Source organism: Rhea pennata, chromosome 1 (genome assembly GCF_028389875.1).
Source record: "Rhea pennata isolate bPtePen1 chromosome 1, bPtePen1.pri, whole genome shotgun sequence".
In the NCBI taxonomy this organism is placed as follows: Eukaryota; Metazoa; Chordata; class Aves; order Rheiformes; family Rheidae; genus Rhea; species Rhea pennata.
The window spans coordinates 76,192,233-76,213,899 of NC_084663.1; the positions used below are offsets into that span (position 1 = coordinate 76,192,233).

The 21,667-nt window shown below is 40.4% G+C and overlaps 1 protein-coding gene across 1 annotated transcript in view; it reads right to left on the bottom strand.

Annotated features, from left to right (window-relative positions):
• The window catches only part of EFCAB6 (EF-hand calcium binding domain 6), a 107,024-nt gene that overhangs the window by 30,415 nt on the left and 54,942 nt on the right, over positions 1 to 21,667 (bottom strand). The window contains exons 14-20 of the mRNA XM_062568906.1: positions 19,341 to 19,474; positions 18,023 to 18,258; positions 16,483 to 16,539; positions 15,501 to 15,597; positions 14,406 to 14,524; positions 12,692 to 12,818; positions 1,206 to 1,348 (exon numbers count right to left, since the gene is read on the bottom strand). Of these exons, the coding sequence (XP_062424890.1) occupies positions 1,206 to 1,348; positions 12,692 to 12,818; positions 14,406 to 14,524; positions 15,501 to 15,597; positions 16,483 to 16,539; positions 18,023 to 18,258; positions 19,341 to 19,474 (913 nt within the window). The remainder of the gene's footprint in view (positions 1 to 1,205; positions 1,349 to 12,691; positions 12,819 to 14,405; positions 14,525 to 15,500; positions 15,598 to 16,482; positions 16,540 to 18,022; positions 18,259 to 19,340; positions 19,475 to 21,667) is intronic.

The window sequence follows — 21,667 nt, forward strand, 5'->3', positions numbered from 1 at the left end:
ATGATTAACTGATTACTATGCCCATTCAGAACTGCAGACACAAAAGATAAAGAACTATCTTTTACAGTCTGTCCCGATCAGAGATACAAAACATACAGCTGTTAAAATGATAAAGCTTTGATAAAATACTATATACAAATTGAAGCTCCTGAAACTTTGATATAGTAAAAGGAACTATTTAACAAAAACAATTAGACCTGAGCAAAACTGAAGTAGTGCAGGGTCTGATCCATGCCCAAGGGAAGACGTGCAGCACTCCTACTGGCTTATGTGGGCTTTGTAACAGTACCTTAAAACTTCCCAAGACATTACCGTTTCCTGCACACTACCAATTTCAGGCCTTAAAACATTGGCTCTTCTTCTCACTTATTTTCTCACATCTCAATGACATCAGCAACCATTTGATGAAACTTTGGAAACCCAAGCAATATCCCTCCCAGCCTCTTAACTCTTGAGTCAATACATGCCTCTTCACATATTGGCTCAAGAGGACCAGGCAGGCACAGACGTCTCTCATTACCGTACCAAAGTACTGTGCCAAAGTCACTTAAGATTGATGCAAGATCAAAATAGCTGTGAATTATGTCTTGATGGAGATTATCAAGCATAAATAAATTATCTACATATATTTATCACTTACAAGATGATACCCTTATGGAAGAAATAATAAGTTTTGATTTTGGTTAACAACTACAGCTGCACTCCATTTGCTTTGGGACTGCTCTTTTTGACAGCCCTAGGCTACAGTGTGTGGAGGATAAGTTCTTTAGAGAACCCGCATTTGTACTATAAAAGGCTTTCTACAAAGATAATGCAGTTCAAGATCATAACCCACATAATTAAGCATGATTCACTGCCTCAGTCTCTTGCCAAGCCTGTCTGTAGATCTAAGAACTTAGGCCAGTTCACTCTGCTCCCTGTTAAGCCACTGTCAATGGGCCAGTATCCAGTTCCTGTATTTGCTCCTTTGTATGAATACCGTGTAGTCAGTTTTTATAAGACCAGTAAAGGACATGCTAAACTTCCTATGCTTCATATAGCAATTCTCAGTGAGGACCCTCAGAGCTCTGCTGCCTCTCATGCATCTCCTCAGGGGCATCTGATCTCAGTTCTAGTTACTAGTGCTGTCTTTTTACTCACATCATGGCAGAATCCTTGGTTTTCCATTTATTTTCAAGAGGCTGTATGCTCAGTATTTTTCTTACAAGAGCAATATATTTTCCTTGCCAATTGTTTCTCCTAAGAGTCTGTCCTTCTGGAGTTTGTACTTCATATGAACACATAGTAATTTCCCCACAACTCTCAGAACCCTGGAAACACCATTGTTCATAAGAACTACATCAGTAACCTTACAAGATATGAATTATAATATGACTTTTGTGGGTTGTTAGCAATTTATTATATGATTCAGACCCATTTTATCTTCCACTGTCATTTGGATGAAATTGGGAATACTGGGCCTGTCTGCTTGATAAAGTTTAAATGGCAATGAACCATTTTTCAAAGATGTGTTTGTATGTTCAGAAAAAGTTTGTGTCTTTTCTGAGCTTCACAGCCTACTTGAAATGTCTTTCAACAGTTTCAACACAGCTCACCATTGAACTGAGGATATCTGGATTGGATGGAATATACTGAGATCGTCCCTTACAAATCCTTTCAAGTCCTAGCTGCTGAACAGTGGACCGTTGCTAGACAACATTTCTGGGGTGCCATACCCAAACAAATAAAGAGTTAGCATATGCTCTGACATGTTCTGACATTAAATTCTATAAAAATACAATTTCAGGTTAATGCCTAAGTTGCATACCTACAACAAGTTCAGGTGTATCCACATATGCTCTTTTCTTTCACATTTTTGAGACTTATGAGTCCCTTTTGAGCCGTATGAATCCCCTATACTTTGTGAAGTATGTCACATTGTAATACACTGACACTACTACGTTGTGACTTCTAAAGTGTATGGCACTAAACATAGAAAACTAATCTGAATTTGTGATATGGGCTTGGTATGCAATGCCCTGTCTATCCCATAGGTGGTAATCTGCATTGTGTCATCTTCTGTGTAGCCTCTGCAAATCCAGCCCACTTTCTTCCGAAACCAAATAATTTTTTAAATTAAATTTCCACATATTATGTCATTCTCTGTGTTGTTTTCAAGGACAGACTCATTAAAGGCTCTAGAAAGTATATCTTGGATCAATAATTATTTCTCCAGCTTAAACTTCATTGTCACACTGAACGGTTTTAGCCAAAAAAAACAACACCAAAAAGTCACAGCATTTTTATACTCTGAGAGTTAATCTTTCTTTCACCGTGGCTACGAAGTGGTTTGTGTCATCTCTGACCATAACAGATTGATAAACAAATATGTAGCATTTCTTGTAATCATATAGCAGATCCAGGGTCCCACACTCTCAGTCTGTGCCTAAAATCACAGTGTTCACAAGTGCCTTAAAACCACAGGCTAGATTTCCGCTGTTTATTTTTTCAATAATACTGCCTGTAAGCCATCTTTTGACAACTTTGTCTGTCTTCTAGTGTCAAGACATATAAGGTCAGGTGCTGTCTTTATTAATGCCTTAAATTTGGAAACTTTTCCCAAATTGCCAGACCTGTATGTGCATTTCATGTAGCAACTCAAAAGCTAATTGCACAGATTGCCAGGCTTGACATGAACTTTCCTGTAACTTTCACTAGGCTAACAGGTCTCTGGATACCTTATCTTTGTGGACAGCATATTTGTAATGGTCCTTTGGGGTCTTGTTTTCAGTTAATCATTTATGTTATTTCTCTGTCCTTACATTTGTATTTCTGTCTAATCCTCCTTCTCCGACCCTCCTGGGTGCTTTTTCACGGTTCTCTACTGGACACCTTCAGTGTCTATTTTAGCAGTTGTTTCAAGTGAATGGCCTTTCTTATGCTTCCATGTGAAATCTCAAGAATTAATTCTTAGTCAAAAAAGTCTGTGAAAGCAGCACTTCCTGTATGCTGGACTGAAAGTGCATAGTGTTGAATTCTTCACATGCAAGGAATTCTGCTTGGATCCAGTAGAAGGATATAAATTTGTACAAAAGTTTATATGTATTTGTACAACCATATGCAGTCCTTTTCCAGGAGATGTCCTTTATAGGAAAGTGCCTGTCCTGACACATATATTTAGCCTCACTGGTTCTAAGGACAATCTCAGTAAGTTGTCATTTTTCCTTACTGCTGCTAACTGGCTCTTCCATTTTTAAACTTCTCCCCATTCTTCCTGTGTGATCTAGCTCCTTCATAAGCTTCTGTTTCATAACCAGAGGAATATTTGTAGTAGCACAGATTGTTGGGAGAATACAATTTTATATTCTTTGTCTACTTTATCTCTGACATTAAAGACTTCTGGGGACTGATCTCCCTCGTTAATGGTTCCTCCACCAGATTCACTGCTTTAATCAAGCCCAGGGACAGACATATTTTTAGATCCAATATTAGCTTTTTGGGCCCAGAAACCTAAACTTAAACTACTGTTTTTATCTTTTCTTTTCAATTTAAGTTAATACAGTCATTCAGTAGGAATTTGATTCTCAATACACACCCTCAGTTTCAACACTTTTTCTTTATATGCAGAGATTCTTGATTCAATTTTTTTACAGTGTTTTTCAAAGTAACATTGACTAATCAGCAGTTCAGAATTTAAAGGTGTTTATCCATAGTCTGCAGTTCCCTGTTGCAGCTTTTGCAGAGAATCCCTGTGTGGTGTTTCAAGGCACGTTCAATTTGTACATGATCAGTTGGGGGTATGTTAAGTATTCTGTTTTGTTTCTGCTTTTTCAGTTGCAAGGTCCTGCAAAATAACTATATTTTGTTACAGTGGCTGCAGTATCTCCAAATTCCTAGACATAATTTAAATCTGTGAATTTTCCTATATCTCAATTTTGCAACTTCCTGTAGAAAGCTCTGAAGAGTCTCTTTAAAAAACCTTTTCATTTTGCTTTTCCAATAGCCAGCATCTCCTGTTCTCCTCCTGATACTTTCATACTGTCCCTTATGACTGGCCTAGCTTGCTTAATTTACCGAACTCTAAATCCTAGCTTCCTGGCACCTTTTCTTTGGTCTGATCTCTGATTCCAATCACTGTCTGATCCCTTATGACAGACTCTCTCAAAATGTCATGCTACTTAACTGATTCATTATTTTGAGATCAGCTAAAAATTCTTCAAAGAATTCCTCCTTTCGCATTCTCATATAAAATCTATATCTTTCAAGAATTTAGCTTTCCTTGAGAGTGCAATGTTCCTTCAACCTGCTTTCTACAGCTGTATGGTTTGCCCTCTCACCCTGGCTTGGTTTCACACCATTAAAAACACTGATAGCTCCTATGCCTGTAATATTCCAGAAAATAGCTGTGAGCTTCCTTCTGATTAATCTATACTGTATAGAAGTTTCAAAACACCATGTGATTCTTTTCAAGGAGTCTGCAATATTGCCAGTGTGTTTTAGAGTTTCTAAAAGCCCCTAAAGAGCTATCATCTTTTCTCTCACTTTCAAATCTCTTTCTTCTAGTTAATTCCTTCCTCTTTTTCACATAATACTCCTGTTACTATGTGGTATTTGGGTCTCACTCAAAGCAAGACTTGTATTGGAAAGAATACAGACGAATGCTGCAGAGAATGCGTATCAGAGTGGGGCCAATGGCTCAGGCTGGCTTAACTGCCTTGAATCTCCATGTATCTAACTACCGTTTAACCAGCTAAGGCTACCTCGTCCTTCTCCTAGATATGAAACCATACAGAACCAATATCTGCTGATTACATGTCTGGGATTCAACTTTTATTCAGAGGCCTACAGATTTCCCAGCAGAGGTGAAATCTAAAACCTACTGACAGAGAGTTTGCAGCTTAAGAACCAGGGCCTTACAAAGAGAGTGCAAAGGGGAATGATGGAGGAGGCTGGGTGCTGGGCCTCAGTACACCAAAACACCAAGACTGTCATACCTAGCAAGCAAGTTGCAGCAGCCTAAAAGTCAAAAACCACTGATACTGGCACTTTGTAAATTCGCTGAGACATCAATCCCCTACAGCCCCAGAAGAAAAAATACCACTGCTCCTTCAACACTGTAAGGGTATGCTTTAAAGGCTATGGTCCACATTGTATCCTTGCTACAGAAAAATTCTAGAAGCCTTTATGATTGTATGTTACTTCAGCAATATTCTGTTAAATGATAGCTCTTCCTTGCTATTATCTTCCGCTCAAAATTTGCCAATGAGAGGATGAAGCAAAATCAAAACAGTTTTTGAGATTTATATTTTTAGAAAATTGAAGCATGCAACATTTTTTTGGACTGAGTAAAGGTTTCCAAGCAGTAATTATTACACTTGCAGCAGTAAATATGTGCATGGAGCACATGACATTTTAAACCATAGATCAAACTACATTGCCAAAAAGTATTTTCTTGCAAATGTTTTATATTTCTCCTGAAGAACTGGAGAGCCACTGTTCAATGTCTGTTTCTAATTTGGGTTATTCGTTCCTGTGAGTTACAACAAAAAAAATTTTTTTTTAAGGCTCAGTAGTATGTTTTGAATTTTAAGATGTCTAAAGCCTTTGTCTGCTTCACAGTGTATAATCACAAAGCACCAAAATTGCTCCAAAGGGTTAGGATGAGGTTCCCACCCCTTGCAGAAAGCCAGGAGAAAGGACATAGGATGCAGAGTGAAATTGTACAGCATGGCACTGTTGAAGAAGGCTGGAAACTAATTGCTTCTCAAAGAAGAAGAAAGGCCCCAAATCCTCCTGCAGACTTGGAGATACAGTTGAAGAACAGGTTTAGTACACTCCAGGATGAGGAGGACCCAGACCTGATCTCAAGGGAAGCAACTGGGCTGCCTGAGCCTGTGCCTTGCGTGATAAGGCAGAAGAGGGCAACAAGTGGTTATAGTGGGTGACTCCATGCTGCAGGAGATGGAGGTGCCTATCTGCTGACCTGATCCCTCCTCTAGAGAGGTTTGCTGCCTTCCAGGGGCAAGGATACGAGATGTGTCTGAAAGGCTACCAAGGCTTGTCCACTCATCAGACTACTACCCTCTGCTGCTCTTTCAGGTGGATGCTAATGATACAGAGAGCAAACTGGAAAAAATCAAAGACCTCAAGGCCTTAGGTACGGTGGTCAAGGGTCTGGGAGCCCAGGTGGTCTTCGCATCGGCCCTGCCGATTAGGGGGAGGCATGGGAGGAGGAGGAGGAAAATTTTCCAAATTAACAGCGGGCTATGCCGCTGGTGTTGGCAACAGGGTTTTGGATTCTATGACCATGCAACATGGTTTGAAAATCAACAACTTATGGAGAGAGATGGGACTCACCTCACCAAGCGGGGTACATTTGTCTTTGTCAACAACAGATTGGCCAGCCTGGTAAAGAGGGCTTTAAACTAGGTAGGAGGGAGGAAGAGGAGTGTCATAGAGAGGGTAGTCAATAAAACACAACTTGGGTTGGGGGGGCTCCAATGGGTGCATGCAGCTGGGGATGTGCATGTGGGACATAGCTATGGGGGACCCCCTTATACCCTTCCTGGGAAACCTGTATGCATGACTACCTCTCTAAAATGTCTGTACATCAATGCACGCAGCAAGGGGAACAAACAGGAGGAGCTGGAGATCTGTGTGCAGTTGCAGGGCCATGATCTCATTGCAATTACAGAGACATGATGGGATAGCTCACATGACTGGAACGCTGTCATGGATGGGTATGTGGTTTTTAGGAAAGACAGGCCAAGGAGGTGAGATGGTGGAGTTGCTCTTTATGTGAGAGAACAACTGGAAAGCATTGAGCTCTGCCTAGGCGGGGAGAAGGAGGCAGTCGAGAGCTTATGGCTGAAGATCAAAGGGCAGGCCAACATGGGTGACACTGTTGTTGGTGCCTGCTACAGGCCACCTGACCAGGAAGAGGAAGTTGATGAAGCCTTCTATAGACAGCTGGAAGTGGCCTCATGATCACAGGCCCTGGTTCTCATGGGAGACTTCAACCACCCTGACATCTGCTGGAAGGACGACACAGCAATGCACAAATAGTCCAAGAGGCTCCTGCAATGCACTGATGATAACTTCTTGTCACAAATGGTGGAGGAGCCTACGAGGAAAGGTGTCCTGCTGGACACCTAACCTTGTCCTAACCAACAGGGAGGGACTGGTGAGAGATGTAAAGATTGGGGGCAGCCTTGGCTGCAGTGACCACAAGATGGTGGAGTTCAGGATCCTGCAGGAAAGAAGTAAGGCAACAAGCAGGATTGCAACCCTGGACTTCAGGGGAGTGGACTTCAGGCTCTTCAGAGACCTGTTTGGAGGAATCTCATGGGTTAAGGCCCTACAGGGAACAGGGGACCAGGAGAGTTGACTAGTATTCAAGCATCACTTCCTCCAAGCTCAAGGACAGTACATCCCTGTGAGTTAGAAGTGCAGCAAAGGGGGCAGGAGACCTGCACAGATGAACAAAGAGCTCTTGGCCAAATTCAGACAGAAGAAGAAAGTACACAGAATGTGGAAGAGGGGACAAGCTATTTGGGAGAATTATAGGAATGCAGTCAGAGTATGTAGAGACGCGACAAGGAAGGCTAAGGCCCACTTGGAATTGAGTCTGGCAAGGGATGTTAAGGATAACAGGAAGGGCTTCTTCAAATACATCAATAGCAAGAGGAGGACTAGGGAAAATGTGGGCCCACTAGTGAATGGGGCAGGGGCCCTGGTGACAAGGGATACAGAGAAGGCAGAATTACTGAATGCCTTCTTTGCTTCAGTCTTCACTGCTAAGGGCAGCCCTCATGAATCCCAGAGCCTGGATGTAAGGGAGAAAGTCTGGAGAAGGGAAGACTTTCCTTTGGTTGAGGAGGATAGGATTAGAGACCTTCTGGGCAAGCTTGACATCCACAAATCCATGGGTCCAGATGGGATGCATCCACGGGTACTGAGGGAGCTGGCCAATGTTGTTGCCAGACCACTCTCCATCATCTTTGAAAAGTCATGGAGAACTGGAGAGGTGCCTGAGGACTAGAACAAAGCCAACGTCACTCTAGTCTCCAAAAAGAAAAGGGCAAGAAGGAGGACCCAGGCAACTATAGGCCAGTCAGCCTCACCTCCATCCCCAGAAAGGTGATGGAAGAGCTCATCCTGGATGTCATCTCCAGACACATGGAGGAAAAGAGGGTGATCAGGAGTAGCCAGCAAGGATTCACCAAGGGGAAATCCTGCTTAACCAATCTGATAGCCTTCTAGGATGAAACCGCTGGCTGCGCAGATGAGGGAGAGCAGTGGACGTTGTGTACCTTGACTTCAGCAAGGCTTTTGACACTGTCCCCCATAACATCCTCCTAGATAAGCTCAGGAAGTGTGGGTTAGATGAGTGGACAGTGAGGTGGCTTGAGAACTGGCTGAAAGGCAGAGCTCAGGGGGTTGTCATCAGTGGCGTGGAGGCCTGTGGCGTGGAGGCCTGGGTCCAGTCTTCTTCAAGTTATTCATCAACGACCTGGATGAGGGGACAGAGTGCCTCCTCAGCAAGTTTGCCAATGATCCCAAGCTGGGAGGAGTGGCTGATATACCTGAGACCTGTGCTGCCATTCAGAGAGACTTGGACAGGCTGGAGAGCTGGGCAGAGAGGAACCTCATGAGGTTCAACAAGGGCAAGTGCAGAGTCCAGCACCTCAAGAGGAATAACCCCATGCACCAGTATAGGCTGGGGGCTGACCTTCTGGAAAGCAGTTCTGCAGAGAAGGACCTGGGAGTGATGGTGGATGACAAGTGGACTATGAGCCAGCAATGTGCCCTTGTGGCCAGGAAGGCCAATGGTATCCTGGGGTGCATTAGGAAGAGTGTTGCCAGCAGGTGGAGGAAGGTGATCCTGCCCCTCTACTCAGCCCTGGGGAGGCCACATCTTGAGTACTGTGTCCAGTTCTGGGCTCCCCACTACAAGACAGACATGGAGCTACTGGAGAGAGTCCAGCCATAGGGCTACAAAGATGATCAGAAGGCTGGAGCATCTGCCCTATGAGGAATGGCTGTGAAAGCTGCGCCTCTTCAGCCTGGGGAAGAGAAGACTGAGGGGGGGATCTTATCAATGTGAATAAGTACGTGATTGGAGGGTGTCAGGGGGATGGGGACAAACTTTTTTCAGTTGTCCCATGCGACAGAGCAAGAGGCAATGGGCAAAAAATTGAAGCACAGGAAGTTCTGCCTGAAGGTGAGGGGGAATTTCTTCACTGTGAGAGTGACAGAGCCCTGGACCAGGTTGCCCAGAGAGGTTGTGGAGTCTCCTTCTCTGGAGATCTTCAAGGCCCACCTGTCTAACAACCTGTAGGTGACCCAGCTTGAGCAGGGAGGTTGGACTAGATGATCTCCAGAGGTCCCTTCCAACCTTACTGATTCTATGGTCCTATGATTCTATGATGCAGCCTCTGTATAAATGGTAAAGGGAGAGCTTGAGCATGATCACACAACGGGATGTGGGTGCTGCTGCTAGTGGTACCTAGTGGATCCTAGAAATTCATTCCTGGGGAACTGCCTCCCTCAGGCAGAATTTGACAGGTGAAAGCAATCAATTTCCCAACTCATAGAGAATGAATTGGGGCCTGAGAACTATGGGGATGATCAAGATTGTGTTTTGTAGCCACTACATCCGCTCTCCTGCCCAAGAACAGATCTCCTTACACTGACTTTTTATGGTAGAAGGGCATGGTGCCCACTTCTGCTTCCTGTGTCTCATGCTGTCTTATCTCTTTCTGGAGTGGAAGGCTGACAGTCCACTGGATCATGGCCTTCACAGTCACCCTGCAGATAGATTTCATTCTTCAAATGACTCTGGCTTAAGAGTCACTTACATCTTTCCAAGGCCCTGTGTGAAATTTGAGGAGTTCCTCCTCAAAGCAACTCTTTTTGCACTTATAGCTTTCCAGGAGAGAAAGTCACACAGGACCTGCTACCACAGCACCACTCCAACTGGCCAGGAAGTGGGTAAGAAAGTGTGGGAAACAGAAGGGAACATTCAGTGGAATTGAAAGGTGGGAATAATCAATAACAAGACATAATTTTGCAGACCACAAGCAATAAAGCTATGGGTCTTATTCCCAGAAGACAGCACTGACTCCAAAAATTTGAAAAATTATTAACAAAACTGAATATTTTTTCATATATATAAAACAAAAAAATCCAGAATAGTAACAATTAATAAAAACTTCCTTTGTGAAAGGGATATGAAAATCTTATCTGCAGGCATAAACTAATCTTTGTCGTAGTCCAGGATGAGAAAGCCCTAGTTTAGGGGGCGGAATTTTCCACATCTGTCTCTCAGAAGGCTGTTCCACATCAGTCAGAAACATCTGGCTTTGCTTACTACCAGATAACTGAACTACATGGTCTCTGATCCAGTCTGCCAATTTCTGTTTTCCTCCTAATGATGATTAAGCTATCACTGTACACTGTAGGTATTTATTTTTATATGCATGTGTATATAGTTGTTGTCATGGTAGGTTTTCAAAACCAAATAGTTCTAATTTTTTTTTACCTTGTGTGTCTTCCTCATTGATTAAATTACTCTCCACTGCCTCAAGATGAATATCTGCACATTTGGGCCACGCTGTATAATTTCTGCTTGCAGTACAGCCTTTTCACTATTTGCAGTATGAGTTATTAGTTATAGTATTGGAGGTAGGGCCAGACTGCGCTTGGGCTTGCACTAACGGGTAAGAAATAGATAGTTCCTGAGCAAAAAAGCTCTTCATCCAAGTGTAAGATTAGAGACAACTGGCTGGTACAACAAATGGAGTGGAAGAGCCCAGCACAAGATAGTTAGGGCCCAAACTTCACATCAGACAGTTGCAAATACTGTAGTAATCAACACCTACCGCAAACTGGCTGCCTAACCTTCTCTGCTGTATATTATACAGTTTTTTCACAGATTAGTTGATACCTGTGTGTGTCACAAGGGCAGATTACACCACAGAGAGCTGCAGTGCAGATGGGAGAGTTGTGATGCTGGACAGAAAGGAGAGTTTTGCCTTTGACTCCTTCATACTATTTGGGACATTGAAAAATAGCATTTAAAAAGTCAGGATAAAAAGCCAAAAGTCTTAGCTTAGAGGCTTCTCTCTCTCTCTCTCTTTTTTTTTTTTTTTTTGTCTAATGTTTTCTGAAAGTGACTCTTTACCTGCAAGAGATGGTTTCTTGTCTTTGTTTATGAGTGTAACACCTTTACCAACAATGTCATGGGGAATTATCATTATTATTATTAATAATAATGCATTAATTCCTACAACTTCTACATACTTTCCAAGCACAAAAGAAAGCAACTCTGTGCTCTTGGGATATATATTTGTGTATTGCCTTGCTGCTGTGGGTTTATACTTATTGAAAAAAAAAAGTTCTAGAAAGGAGGGAAAGCATGAGCATAAAACATGATAAGCACTCAGGTGATATCTTGTCACAACCTGGAATATAAAGTTTTCATAGCACTGTACTGCAGCAGTGGATTCTCCTGCTGCCTCATTCCGCCGGCAGGTTTGGGAATCCTATTAACAGCAGCAGGCTAATTACCACTGACTCACTAGGGCAAGCATGGATCATTAGACTTCCCTCTGAGTAGGGTATTATTTTGTCATTTGTTTGTCAAATGCTCTTCTCAGGAGTGATGACCTATTAACTCTGTGAGTGTTGATTTTGTTTGAGGCAGCGGATCCTCTTGCTTGGAGACAAGAGGTTTATTTTTCCCATATAGAGCAAAGGTCCATCCTTGTTGTGGCTGTTTTTTTGCTGCTTCTGCTGCGGTATTCACTCACATTTCAAGTTGCTGTTAGAGGGCTGTGAAACCAGCTGTGATTGCTACTTTGCTCTCTTCCAAGAACCAGGATAGAATATGGGACCAAACTATCCTATATGTCTAGCCATTGCAGCTGCAATAAAAGCTCTTGATGATCACATGCACGTAGCTCTAAGCCTACACTGCCAGGAGCAACCTAAGAAGGAGAGAACTGCAGTGTGACCAAACTGTACATGCTTAGTCTGAGCTGACAGCAATGTCAGGACTGGAACCACAGCCTGTATCTATCATAATAAACAGGGAATGTTCTGGCCACAGAGGCTAGCTGGCACATCTCTGCTGGTGAACCTTTTCAGCCACTGAAAAAGAGCAGCTGCCTGCAAACTGCTTATTAGGTATGGTCCTTGAAGCATTCTTGCTCTTGAACTATGCTGGGAGTGATCAGGGAAAATACTAATTGACATGGGCAACAAAGATTGCTCTGGCAGTTTAACTGCATTGATGATCACATTCCAGCATCTGGGAATGTTTGTGGACACTCTGATTTATCAATATAGACGCTTCTCTGCAGTCTATAAAATGAGTAATATACAACCATGGAGAATATTTTAAAAATTGTTTCATAATTCTTGCTGAGCTAGGCTTATCTCCAGAAAAATTGTGGGAATAACACTACGTATAAACCTTGTCCAGCACTTTCTAAGACTCCTTTTCAGAGACTTTTTTTGTAAAATAACACTTGCATTGTACATACTGTCATCTTAACAAACTAAACACAAACATAGAAAGTTATATGCTAAGCTCATAAATAACTTACTTGAGCTGCTCTTTCATTTCATTTACATGCAGAGCTTTAGTTTGCTGTTTCTGCTGCTCCTCCAGCTTTGAATGTTTCTTTTGCTTATTATTATAATGTACTTTTAAGTGTACATAGTTGTCTTCTGTGATATGTCTGCTGAGCTCTGTGTCAGTGGGTGCAAACTCTATCCCCAGTTTCTGTAAAAATTCTTGGTGAGTAAGATATCTTTTTGCATCTGTATCATACCTTGAAAAAGAAATGCTCTTTTTAAATATTCATGTATTCCTCATAGAAAGGCATTACAGATATCCTTAAGTGACTTAGCAGCTTAAATCTCACTGACTTCCCTTCCTTGTAGAGATGCCATACCACACAGAGAATGAGTGAGTGACTTCATAGGAGACTCAAAAGATAGGACTTATGCTTCATAATCACACAGTCATTTCTGGAAATTTTACCCTGAGGACCAAATTGTCAGGAGCATTCTCCAGCTCTCAGTACAGCTGCTTTGCAGTGTCTGACTTGAGACAAAGAGCGTCTGACTTCTAAAACTTCACCCCAAATGTCTCAAACAGGTCACACAAATCTGAGATGCTCAGAACTGTAACAACCCTTCAGCAACCTGTGCATAACTTCATAAACATTTTTCATATTTTCTTAGGTATGAACATTTCCATAGGTTTGTCCTTTGCCGTCCCTCCCACTGCTAGTGCTCTGATGCATGGTAATGCCTAATTTACCCTCAGCTTCACTCTAATTCCTTTATTCAACTTACAGACGTATCAGGCACGTAAGAGATTTTATCTATTCTATAAAAGCAGTGGCTTATGGGAGTGAAATTGTGCAGCAGATGACTGCAGGAAAAGAATACTCTTCAGTGTGCCATGGCATCCATAAGGAAAAGGAATGGAAAGTAAAATCTAATGGAGCAGAAAATAATTCAGAGATGAATCAGTGCTAGGAAAAAAATATATAGATAATGCAGTTTGAAACGAAGATGCAATACATTTGGGTTCCATACGCTGGGGAGAGTGATTATATTTTTTTAAAAAACCTGTAATGAAGGTAGGTTTTTATATAATGTCACATATAGCTGACATCAATGCCATTTTAAAGACTGTTTATAGCACAGCTCCTCTTAGCTAAGAGCAGACAAATGTTTCCCCCCCACTTCACAACAAATTACTTGTCTATAAAAACATTTCATGATATTACTTGCCATCTTTACACAGCATGAAATTACCTTACTCTCTTTTGTTATGTATTTGGTATGTAGCATTTTTCTTTTGACTGAATCACTTTTATTTAGGTTGAAAATATTGCAGGCAAATTTAGTAGTCTGAAAAGGAGAGGCTGGTAGCACTGACTTCAGACAGTTGTGTAATATAGGCATTCTATGAAGCTCCTTGATGGAAGTTCTGTGTGCAGTTCCCAGCTGACCTGAGACACTTGGAGCTGACTTTCACTCAGAATAAACTGACATAGGCATTTCCATGTAGAAACAAAATTGGCGAAAATCAAGTTAATTTAACTTGTGGCACCCAGATGCCATCCAAGATGAACACAGGCATATTAAATTAAAGGGAGCAGTAATACTGAAGTCATATTGTCTTTCAATTCATTGGAAACTGACGGATCTAACTGTATTCTTGATTTTAGTATGATACAGTGTAGCCTCCTATAACACATCCTCATGATCTAGGGTCACATTCATAACAAAATAAAAGTTTTTTTGTGCAGTGTAATCTATTGTAACTCACTGCACTGCCAAAGACTCTGTAATCCTATAAAAGATACATTATTGTAAGAGCTAATCATTTAGAGTTGTCATACCTTGCCCAAAGCTTCTTAAATTCTTCTGGGGTGACTGGAATGCCAAATCTGAATAAGACCTTTTTCAAATCCTCTGGCTGTATAATGCCATTTCCTTCACTGTCATATTCCTGAAAACTCTGGAATGTAAAAGAAATCATCACTAACAAGAATGAACAAGTTTGACAAAACATTTGATATCTCTAAAAGCTTAATGAATAATGTGAATAGAGAAACAAATGGAAAATCATGTAAGTCTGAATTTCATTTTTTAAAATGTTTTTTCAGTTGATTTTTAGTGTTTCTCAGTTTCTGCTATGGTTGTGCAAATCTCAAGAACATATCCTGGTGGACTGACTGTGGAAAGTCTCTTATTGATGGTGAATACAGGGATATAAACATTAAAATTGTCTATCTATCTATGGGTATGCCCACTAGAGAAGCATGCAAGTGGAAGATGAAAACTGGAAAATAACAGACCTGCAGATTTTCTCCCCAAGTTGTTACATACCTAATATGTATCAGATTTCGCTTTTTTTTTTTTTTTACCATTCATCTTACAATCTCAGACAACAAGTACTATTATCTCACTTACACAAACATTCAGTGAAAAATTTAGATTCATTTTTTCCTTCTATTACTCTTCTCCAAGCATTGCAATTATTCAACAGTTAAAAAAATTAGAATTAATTTTGATGAATTGTTTTATGAGAATCCCTTTGGACGGTCACCCTAATCGAGGCTTCACTGTGCTGGGCAACACTAGGTGTGAGCATGGAAATAGGTGTGTGTGTTCGTGTACAGCACCTAGTCAAACAGGCCTCAGAGGAGACTAATTGCTACTCTTACAATGGAACCGTTAAATAAAACCAACAACAGTAAAATATGAAGAAAGTTTTAGAAACAACTATAATAGCAGCTACTATATAATTAACACAACAAAAATTGAACATTATTCAAACTTGATTTTTTTTTACTCACATAGTAAGTTTTTATCATTAATGAGCTATTTTGCAAGGGTTTTTTGAATATTTATAGTATCTGAAGATCAACATTGCATAATGTTCTGAAATATATTAGTGCAGTTTATTTATTTAAAGAAAACATTCTTCTTACCCTTGCTAGGTCATGCCATCTGGTTCTTGCTTTGATAGCAAGGTAGTAATGAGCCTGATCACAAGCTAGCTCTGCATCCGTTATCATCTGGTTTTTTCTCAGAAAAGAAAAAAAGAATAACAACTAGCTATGCTGTATGTAAGTGGAATCTTTAATCTCTACAAGTTTTCTTGCCTTTTGTTGTTCTTCATGGTAGTGGTGATTTCACTTCCTAGTTTTTAAGATACACATTAAAGTCTGTTACTTCACATCTGTGTAAACTTAATTCTTTAAATACTGCCTTATTTCCCTAGCTGCAGGTTAGCAAAGATGCTTTATATTTTGTAATTCCCTATTTATTTTCAAATCAATGTTGTTTCATTCTCCCTCAAACTCAAGAGCCAGCATGGATCATTTATATACACAGAAGGAAATGTTAATTAGTTCAGAAACAATTATATCCTGGAGTGACTCCAGGAAGATTATCCTTGATTTACTTCAATAACTTAGATCAAAACTATCTTTCAGTAAGATAGTACTAACAAGACATAGCTGTTAAGTTTAGGGAGTAAGACCCCGCTTTGCAAACTAACCCAGTCACTGCTTAGCATTACAAGCACTGAACTTCTGAGGGCCTGGTGCTTCTGGGAGAGTCCAAGTATGTAGGGATTAACAGGTGCTTCGGAATAGGATCCAGCAAAGCTACTGAACTATGCAGAAAGGTGACTAAATCAATGTGCTACGCAAGAACACACCAAACTAGGAACTGAGGGGAAGGGATGTCCTATCTCACCCTTCTTTGAAATAGCGCACCTTCCTCTGCTTTAGAAGAAGAGCCCTTCTTTTGGAGCCGACAGCTCTTTAACTTTCCTAAGCACTTTCAGATAGAAAATTGAAGAGAGGCAGCTCACTTCTCTCAACACAAAGCTGCCCATCTCATACTACTTCCTAACATTAGTTTCTCCTCTGGCTGTTGCTTTACAAGAAAACACTGAAGACATACACAGCTTCTTCACCCAGTTCACCAGCATTCTTGGACTGAACTCCACAGAGATCAAGACTGCAGACAAGAGACAACAAAATATTTAGCCTGCAGACTATGTTATACATCTGACATACCCACTGAGTTCTCATACCATGGCATGTGCAAAACCAGAACTTAGGTCCTGGAAATCTGTAACGCTGCAAACCGAGTTACATCTGAACTTCCAGAGCTCCAGGCCTCAATGGCCTTTGCCTATGGCTCAGTTTGGATTAACAAAAATAAATGCCCCATTTAGTATACTAGGTGCCTGGGAACCTTCTGTTTCTCAGAGCTTCCCCACTCCTACTATCTGGGAGAAGATTCCATAAACCTAAACTACTGATCATTTAAAATGGTGTAAAGACCTAGCTGGGAAGCTGTAAGCATTCTCATGGCTTTCAATCACTATATTTTCATTGTTAGATTTCAAAACAGTAACAGTTTTTGAAATGAGAAAGTTTTAGAACTAAATCCCAGATGGAAGAGAAATGAGAGCAAGACATTAATTGATCTCAGACTCCAACTGTTAGCAAGACCCAGTGATGATCACCAGTCTTCTTTCTTGTTTAAGACTCATGTTCTTGATTCACTCAGTTGTCCAATTCAGGAAAAAAGAAAAACAAACCAAGCAGATAAATATTACTAGCATCTGAGCCAACAGTAACACTGTAAGAGACAAATAAAAACTGGGAAATAAGCCTATGTGTATATATCACATCTTCATTGCCACAGCAGAGATGAATTGCTGCTCACAAGCTTTTTCAGTCCTGCTGAATCTTGTCATTATTTTTATCAATTTATCTCTGTTTGCACAGTTAAATATAGTTTCACATTGAGTTTTTACAATTATTTTTTCAGTGCCTAAGTGCTGTTTATCATTAAAGAAAAACTCAGGCCTTAAAATTCCAGAGATTTTAGACAGTATCACTTCTCAGAATAAAGGAGGCTGCTGCAATAGTTTCCCTATTCTCCACCCACTCTACAGCACCTCAGCATTTTTGCACACTTCATCTGATCTTATCTACCCTCAGTGCTTTGGTGGCAAAAAGATCTGGATTACAGACCCCCAGATTACTCTAATGCACGCTGACAATGATACTAGTCTCAGAACTGATAGGGACTGTGGCAGGCAGGTAATATATTTACTGCTCCTCCACTCAAAATAACACCCCCAAACTGTCTGTCCAATTCTGCATGTTCAAGAGATATAGCTACATTGTTCACTTTGGGGGTTAGCTCAGCTCTAAGTCTCTAATTCCGGTACCAGTATATGTTTAATCTTATGGTTTTGAACAGTCTCCAGGGGTAATTTACTCATTTTAACTGAAGGTTGGACTCAGTAATTTATTTAATTGAATCCTGTATCACTGATAACCTTACAGAGCTACCCAACCTCAGTTTGACAAAGATATGTTTTCATCTTTTTTCAATTACATCTAATACAAGCTTTCATACAGCATATTCATTTCTATAAACATATCAGATTGATGTAAGCACTACACAACTTTTTCTTTCTTACTTGGGAGGTGGAATCAGCCAAGGAGGTACCTCCTTAGATTCTTGGGTCTGGAACAGTTGACAAAATTCTCGATAGTTTAATGTGGAGGTCAAGTTCATTCTCAACATACCAAGTAGGCGCAAGAACTCCTCATCTCTAAGACTAAACAGAAAGCTGTCCAAGAGGTGTCGAAAGTCAAGCATGTTGACAATACCGTCATGGTTACTGTCTGTGTTACGGAAGGCAGAATAGGTGTCCTAACAAGGAACATCATTGACTAAATGTATTTACCATGTCAACTACATATTTTAAAATATAAATAACAAATGTTTGCTCTAGAGTTGTTTTGACAGTAGGCAAATAGTTTAAGGCAGTTTGAGAATACAAAGCATTTATAGTACACCTTACTAAACAATGCCAAACTACTACTTCTGCCAGTATAGGATAGTCTGCAGTAAACCACAGGCCTATTGCTTTCATTTCATGCATGTATAGAACTGAGCAAAAGCAGTGAGCCTCAAAAAGCCAGCTGCCATGCAAATCTGCAAACTGGCCTCCACTTCCTGTCAATTCTATATTGAGACGTACCTCATTTCTGCCTTTTGTCTTATACATGCTTGGAAAACCTATTATGAAGAGAGCAATTAATTTTGCAGCTAGACAGCTTCCCCCATCAAAACAGACATAAAAAGTTCAAACACCTTTAAGAAGGGGGAAGATTTTCAGAAATTACTTGTTAGCATGATCAACTTTGCTCGGGACTTCCAAGTTAGTTTGAAGAGAGGATCCCTTTCCTGATGCTGCTTTTTCCAGTTCTCCCAGGGAACAGTAATGGAATGAACTGAGCAAAAGGTTAATGCCTGCAGCTTCTTTCCTTTTGTTAAATGTGACCTCTCTTATTCTATGTATATCCCTGGTGGGATTTCAAGGAGTACATTCTAATGGTTATTACAGAAAATAATAAGCAAAAAAAACCCCTATTGTTGATAGACTGCACTCATGCTCCTGGAGTATTTTATGAAGGAGTAGTACAGAGATATTCTATGATAATCACAAAATCTGTAAAAGCTATGCTTACAAAAGAATGGGAAAAAATAACTCAGCTTTTAATTTCTTGGCAAAGGCTGCAGAGAAAACAGTTAGAAAAAACAGTTTTTGCCTTGAAAAATGAATGTATTTGAACTGAACTTTTCTGAGACAACAGAAAACATGAAACTCATCATAATTTCTAGAGTCACTTTTCTGACAGCTCCCCCAAACCAACTTTTAGAACAAATATTTGTATCACAATAACAACTAGCTTCCCTGCCAAAAGCAAACCATGGCTCTATGTGTTTACCCCATAGACTTCCATCAGCTTATCATTAAGCTGACTGAGACATTCTTCAGCAGTCATGTAGTGATATTTAGCATTATTTCCTCTGTGGTTTGGGCTGTGACATAATGTAGCTCCTGGCCCATTCAATCTGGCATCTGGAGTAATGAAATCAAAGCACAGCAAGCATTGAAATGTTGATATTAAACATATCTGATAAATAGCACAGCAAAATAACATAAACAAAACAAGAAAACTGAAATCACGGTTTTTACAGCCCAAACATGATAAAGTGCAATAGCCGTATACAGTATTAGTAGTGTCCATGTGATTTCCATGAATTTTCTCAGCTGCTACGCTTCTTCCCAATACAAGGTAAAAGAAGCTTCTAGAGAGTAATCTTAACTAAAGAAAGCATAGCTAAGACAAGGTCTTTTCCTTTTGCTCTAGCCTTCTCCGGTTCCTGCTTGCTTTGAGGAAGGAGGATATCAGACTGGAGGAAGAGAAAATAAATACTAAGCAAGCCATGATTTGCTGTCATATTGCTTGTCTCTGTGAGGGAACACTGTCTGCAGCTCCTGCAGACAGTATCAGAGAAAATAATTCCTCACATCTTTGTCTGTATAGCACAACTGCTGCATGCTAGACCACCTCCCCTAGAGTAATTCTGTTATGGCTAAACACTCCGCTATTTTCAACCAACACAACGTATTTCAGGAGCTTTGCCATCCTACTTTCCAGTTCACCTACACAGTGTCACTCCAATACTAATTTGCCTGATGTTCAGGTCTGGCAAGATTCAGTCCTGCACAAATGGCAGCTTCATGTTGTCACAACTTTAACTTTCAATATCTCACAGCCCACAGGATCAGGAAAGGGAGACAGCCAGCTTTCCAGCAGGGCACACAGCATGTACTTCCCTTCCTGAAGGGCTAAGGTATTTTTAGGCAATAGAAAAGCTATTTTGGTCACTGTTTGAGATTTTTCTGATTCCTTCTGCTCACTGTGCTATGATACTCTAGGTACCTATTTTGCTTTTTGGGGAAAAGAGACCATATAACATCTTTTAAAGTCTCTTCAACATTTTAGAGTTTTTCTGCAACATATGAGCCATATAGAGACTATATGGAAAAAGCAGAATTGTCACTGGGCAGGCAAGCAGAAAGGATTTGCTGGGAATGTGCTCTTGTCCATGAAACCCTCGTACTACATCCCACTATCCCATCTCACATGGACACGAACACTGTTCATTCGTATGTTTGCATTGCTGAAAGGGCATTTAAAAAGGTATCTAAAAAGGGTATTTTAAAAGATTATTGAAATCTGTATCTGTATTTGCTTGGGTTGATATAGACAGCAGTTCATCAAGAAAGACACTAATTCCGTAAAGCTTAGCTACATCTACTGTTCCCTTGCAGCAAAGTGGTTTAAACAGATGAAGCTATAGCAAGATCACACTCTACAACACTTGATCTCTCAGACATTTGGATGAGAAGAAAACATTAGCACCAGTAGTTCACCCAGCTGATTAAATGTTGTCACCATCTTGTAGGCATGGTTTTCCTCATATGTTTAGCAAATTTCTAGTATGCTTTATAATAATTTTAATTAATCCATCTCAGATTTTTAAAATGGGAAAAACTCTCAAAGAATAGCATACATACATACTGACATTCCATTACACCAGGTAATGACTACTCGGTCATTTCCTGACTGAGTGGAAAAATCCTAAGTTAACAGACCTTTCTAAAGGAATCTATTCATGGAAGTGAAGACAGAAGTAACCTACAAACAACAAAAGCCTGTACACCTACTCCAGTGATACCACTAAACTGTATTCACAGTGTCATGTTCTGTTTCTTACAATTTTACCCTGTAACCCTCCTCCCCCCAACGCACACACTATTCCTCCCTTTTTCATTCCTGGTCTCCACTACGGTGTAGCCAGGAAAATTTCTATTTGTGTTATCTTCCCACAAAAGTCTATTAGAAGAGAATCAGATCTCTCTATCAGCACTGTAACTACAGCCGAAGGGGTCAGAGCTTCTCTTCTTCTCCCTTGCAATTAATTACAAATCACTGAAAAATAAGTCACTTTTTTTCTTTATCTTCTGCTTTTGAGCCTTATATTAAATGTGGGTTGCAGTTTCTTTTACAACTATGAGCTTTAGTAACCTCCTGAAAGAAAAGCTGTGATTCTTATGACTGTCAAAAGGAAAAGCTTTAAATACAGACAAAACTTTTCTGATTCTTGACTTAAACCAAAGTGTTGTCACATTTGCTTTCAATCAAGGTTAACTTGTTTCAAGCATCTTTTACTAGGCTACCAGATGCAAATATTTTGATGGGCA